This window comes from Chaetura pelagica, unplaced genomic scaffold, assembly GCF_000747805.2.
Source record: "Chaetura pelagica isolate M959 unplaced genomic scaffold, ChaPel_1.0 scaffold911, whole genome shotgun sequence".
NCBI lineage: Eukaryota > Metazoa > Chordata > Aves > Apodiformes > Apodidae > Chaetura > Chaetura pelagica.
The window spans coordinates 527,777-532,941 of NW_009952354.1; the positions used below are offsets into that span (position 1 = coordinate 527,777).

A 5,165-nucleotide genomic window follows, 5' to 3' on the forward strand; every position below is an offset into this window, starting at 1 on the left:
TGGGTCCTCCTCCCCACACTCCTGTCCCCATCCCTGGCAGCTCTTTGGGGCCCTGGTCCATGGATGTCACACCAGCCTCGTCCACCTAGACCTCTCCAAAAACATCTACTCCCACAGGTGAGTCCCCCTGGAGGGGGGAGCACAGCACCTGGGGGAGGGGGGGTGTCAGTGCTGGGCAGTAGGTGATGCCCCATGGTGCCCATCCTTTCCAGGAGGGTGAAAACCATCTCCCCTGACCTGAAGGAGTTCTTCAGCCAGGCCCGTGCCCTCAGGCAGGTCTCCCTGGCAGGGACCAGGCTGCCAGCAGATGCTGTCAGGTGAGGTGGGGCTGGGAGGCCACCAGGAGGTGTCAGGTGAGGTGGGGCTGGGAGGCCAGCAGGAGGGATGGTTGGGGAACCTGACTCAGGGCTTTGGTGCTTGAGAAGGTTGGTGGGGAGGATGGATGGGGCTGTGAGAGGCAGAGCTTTGGGAAGATCTTCCCCAGGACCCCCCTTCCCACTGCCTGGACCATCCAGGGGTGCCCTGTGGTGTGTCCTGGTGCCCCCGTTGGTCACACCACGGGGTGGCTTTGGTGGCTTTTCCAGGGCTGTGCTGCAGGGGCTGGCAGACAACAGCCACATCAGGGACCTGCACCTGGACCTCAGCAGCTGTGAGGTGAGGGGCACCCACAGGTGCCATCAGCCCAGCCAAGAGGGGCTCAGTCCCAGTGTGGGAAGGTCCATGCCCTGCCCACCGTGGGGCTGGGGTGACCTTCTCCCTGCAGGACCTGGTTGGCAGGGGCTCAGCACTTCCCCCTGTGCTGACTCTTGCTGTATCTCCCCAGCTGAGATCTGCAGGAGCCCAAGTCATCCAGGACCTCATCCCTGACGCCAGCTCCATCAGCCACCTGGACCTGTCTGACAATGGTAGGTCACCTCTTCCCCACCCAGCAGATCATCTCCTCCACCTGCAGGTCTGGCCCCCACGGGCTCTTTGGCAAAGGGCAGCTCAGCCTCAGCATCTCCTGAGCTTGCAGGAGGCCCCGGGGAGCTGGGCAGGCTCTGCTGCTCCTGCCTGCTCCTCAACCATGCAAGGTTCTCCCCCAGGAGAGAAGTCCTCAGGTGTGCTCTTCTCCCTCTGCTGATGCCCTTTCCCAGTGTCCCAGGCCTCTTCAGCACCTCCCAGCCCCTGGAGGTGGCCTCTCCTCTTGTTCAGAGAGAAAGCATCTCCAGCCCTGGGTGTGGGGCAAGTTCTTCATCTCCTGCTGCCTCAGGGTCTGCCAAAAATTCTCACTTCACCTGGTCTTTGGCACGAGCCCCTTCAGCTCATTGAGCCTGGGCTGGTTTCATGGTGCTACCTCAGGGCTTGGGAAAGTTCCTCTGGGCTTGAAACTCTTCTCACCTCTCTGGAGGAGTTTGCAGCCCCTGCTGCTAAACGTCTTCTGCTGTGGCCTCCAAAGCCACGAATGAAATCCCACCCCTCGCCCCTGCCAGCTCTCAATGTCACCTAGAAGGCCCCAAAGCTTGAAGGAGCCTTGCTCAGATCTCACAGGTGGCTCTGGGAAAGCTGACCTGGTTTGGAGTCACTTCAACACCTGTTCAGGCCACAGGGGTTCCAAAAGCTCCTTCTTTTACCCCAAATCTCAGTCCAAGCTTTGCCAAAAGGTGCTTCTGTTTCTGGCTTTCCCAGTAGAGCAGCTCCAGGTGGGATGGACAGTCCTGTAGGTGGGTCTTGGTGCCTCTTGGCCTCTGCTGGAGCAGCTGAGGGTGGGAGTGCAGACCTGGGAGGACTCCTCCCATGTTGTCCAGGATGGTGGTGGGATGATGGAGCCAGGAAGCAAGTGACATCTCAAGCTCCAGAAGTGCTCCCCATGGCTCAGCCCAGCCTTGGCACCTTAAACAGCAGGAGAGACCCCCCCAGTGTCCTCAGCTCTGCCCAGGTCATGGAATCCCAGACTGGTTTGGGTTGGAAGGGACCTTCAAGATCATCTAGTCCCAACTGCCCTGCATGGGCAGGGACACCTCCCACCAGCCCAGGCTGCTCCAAGCCCCATCCAACCTGCCCTTCAACACTGCCAGGGATGGGGCAGCCACAGCTTCTCTGGGCAACCTGGGCCAGGCTCTCACCACCCTCACACCAAACAATTTCCTCCTCATGTCTCACCTCAATCTCCCTCTTCCAGTTTTAATCCCTTCCCCCTTGTCCTCTCCCTCCCTGCCCTTGTCCCAAGTCCCTCCCCAGCTTTCCTGGAGCCCCTTCAGGCACTGGAAGCTGCTCTGAGGTCTCCCTGGAGCCTTCTCTTCTCCAGGTCTCCCTGGGGAAGCCGTGACAAGGAGGAAGCAGCTCAGCACTTGCCCTGGGCACACTCCTCTCCCCTCCCATGCTGGCAGCTTGTTGGCTCTCCCTTTGGACACCACCCGACCACCCTGATGTGGTCAGGACTGCCTGGACCACCCCAGTGGGGTGTCTCCCCCCTCTCTTGCAGGCTTCGACCCCGACATGGTGACTCTGGTGCTCTCCATCGGCAGGAGCAAGTCCCTCAGACACGTGTCCCTGGGGAAGAACTTCAACATCAAATCCAAGTAAAGTGCCAAGTCACAGCAGCCCTGGCCTGGTGGTCCCACCACCCACTCCCCATCCAAGCCCACAGGCCAGCTGGGAAGGCCAGGAGTGCCCATCCTGCCTGCTCCATCCCGCCGGGCAGCCTGGGGACACGAGGGGACTGTCACCTGCTGCTGGCACAGTCCCCGTGGGGCTGCAGGGCAGGGGGAGGGCAGGGCTCTGCCTGGGGCCTGCATTTGGGTTGAGGTTGGGGGTGCTCTTGGGGTGCTCTTGGGAGGCATTTGAGGTGCTCTAGGGGCATTTGGGGTGCTCTGGGGGTGCTCCAGGAGTGTTCTTCGGGTGTGCTTGGGGTGCTTGTAGGGGGCACTTGGGTTGAGGTTGGGGGTGCTCTTGGGAGGCATTTGAGGTGCTCTAGGGGCATTTGGGGTGCTCTGGGGGTGCTCTTGGGAGTCATTTGGGGTACTCTGGGGGTGCTCCAGGAGTGTTCTTCGGGTGTGCTTGGGGTGCTTGTAGGGGGCACTTGGGTTGAGGTTGGGGGTGCTCTTGGGAGGCATTTGGGGTGCTCTAGGGGTGTGCTTGGGGTGCTCTTGGGGTGCTTGTAGGGGGCACTTGGGATGAGCTGGGGGTGCTTTTTGGGTGCCCTTGGGAGGCATTTGAGGAGCTCTGGGGGTGCTCTTGGGAGGCATTTGGGGTGCTCCAGGAGTGCTCTTGGAGTGCTTGTAGGGGGCACTTGGGATGAGCTGGGATTGCACTTGGGGTGCTCTGGGGGTGCTCCAGGAGTGCTCTTGGAGTGCTTGTAGGGGGCACTTGGGATGAGCTGGGATTGCACTTGGGGTGCTCTGGGGGTGCTCTTGGGAGGCAGTTGAGGGGCTCTGGGGGTGCTCTTGGGGTGCTGTCGGGGTGCCCATGGAAGCCCCCCCCCCTCCCCAGGGAATTGCTCCTGGATGTCCTGCACCGCATCGTCCAGCTCACCCAGGAGGATGACTGCGTGAGTCCAGCTTGTCCCCAGAGTCCCCCCTCGGTGCCATCCCCCCCCCTCCCAGCACCGGGAGGGGACAGGAAACCTCCCTCCTCCCCTCCCTCTGCCCTGGGTTCCCTCTGCTGCTCCTTCCCTGCAGCAGCTGCTCAGGGGGGAGAGGCAAGAGCTGTTCCCGCTCCTCTGGGAAAGCAGGACCCGTGGCTGGGTCACAACCTCCAGGAGATGCTTGCTGGCCCCTGCCTGCAGCCCAGCTCCCCAAAACACCCTCTTCCCTCCCTCCTCCCAGCCCAGGGTGCTCCCTATGCACCCACTGCCCTGTTTATTTTTTTTGGGAGGGGGGAAATTCAGCATCACTTGGGCCACCCAAAACCAGCCCAACCAGCAGCCCAGGCCAGGGATGGAGATTGGGTCTGTGGTGGTGACACCTCTCCTGACACGTGTCCTGGCCACCTCCTTGTCCCCTTCCCAGCCTCTCCAGTCCCTGTCTGTGGCTGAATCCCGCCTCAAACTGGGAACCAACGTCCTGCTGAGCGCCCTGGGCAGCAACACCAGCCTGGTGGCTCTGGACATCAGTGGCAATGCCATGGGGGACACGGGGGCCAAGATGTTGGCCAAGGCCCTGCAGATCAACACCAAGCTCAGGTAGGGCTCTGTGGGTGCCCTTCCCACCTTGTCCCAGCTGCCCTTGGGATCCCTGGTCCTGCCTGTGATGCTGATGCCATCAGAGGAGGCTCCTGGTGTCCACAGACGTGGCCCTAGACCCTTCCCAGGTTCCTAAATTGCCCTTTTTTTGGCCACATTCTGCCCACAAAGGCAAGGCAGGGATGTCTGCAGGGGACAGGGAATGGGGAAGGGTCTCCTGGTCAGGGCTGTTCCTCTGTCCCTGCCAGCAGGAGGGTGCCTGAGCATGTTCCCTCCCTGCCCTTGGCTCCACCCAGGTTCTTTACAGCTCTTTGCAAAGCCCAAATGTAGGTTCTAGGTTGGGCTTTTAACCCCATTTCCAGGATTTCTGGGGCCTGGGGATCAGTCTCAGCCCCCTCTCCCTGGCACCCAGAGGGTGGGCACCCACCTTGGGGCTGCCTGGGTGCGGGGGGGGCTCACCCATCTCCTTCCCTTGGCAGGACCGTGGTTTGGGACAGGAACAACACAAGTGCCCACGGGCTCCTGGAGGTGGCTCAAGCTTTGGAGAGGTAAGGAGGGAGCAGGGAGGTCCTCCTGGCTTGGTCCTCCATGCCATCATGCCTCTAGCACCAGGATGTCATCGTGTGTGTCCCCCCAGGGCTTCTTGTCCTCTCAAAACAGCATGTGCATCACTCAGCCACCTGCAGGTCCCCAGGCAGTTGGTTCCATGGCTTGGGCCACCTGCCACCCACTCGTGGCACCTTCATCCCCCACCTCAGGGTCTCCCCTGGGCTCTGCCTCCTGACCCAGAGCAGCCCCGGGTCACCCCAGAGGGCACAGGGAGAGGGATCTGCTGGCGGTGGAGATGAGATGCTCTCCTCCCTCCCCACAAAAAGATGGGCAGGGGGTGTCCAGCTGCTGAGCTGCACCATCAGCTCTGGTGTTTGGCCACACAGGTTCTCTGGAGACCTGGAGAAAAGAGAGGGGTGGGCTGAGACCCTTGGGTGGGTGGGTGGGTGGGTGG

General features: G+C 61.6%; 1 protein-coding gene across 1 annotated transcript in view; it reads left to right on the forward strand.

Annotated features, from left to right (window-relative positions):
• RLTPR (RGD motif, leucine rich repeats, tropomodulin domain and proline-rich containing) overlaps window positions 1-5,165 on the forward strand; it is a 47,402-nt gene that overhangs the window by 16,333 nt on the left and 25,904 nt on the right. The window contains 9 exon segments of the mRNA XM_010007853.1: window positions 41-117; window positions 213-317; window positions 585-654; window positions 824-905; window positions 2,465-2,561; window positions 3,472-3,529; window positions 3,990-4,162; window positions 4,642-4,710; window positions 5,098-5,149. Of these exon segments, the coding sequence (XP_010006155.1) occupies window positions 41-117; window positions 213-317; window positions 585-654; window positions 824-905; window positions 2,465-2,561; window positions 3,472-3,529; window positions 3,990-4,162; window positions 4,642-4,710; window positions 5,098-5,149 (783 nt within the window).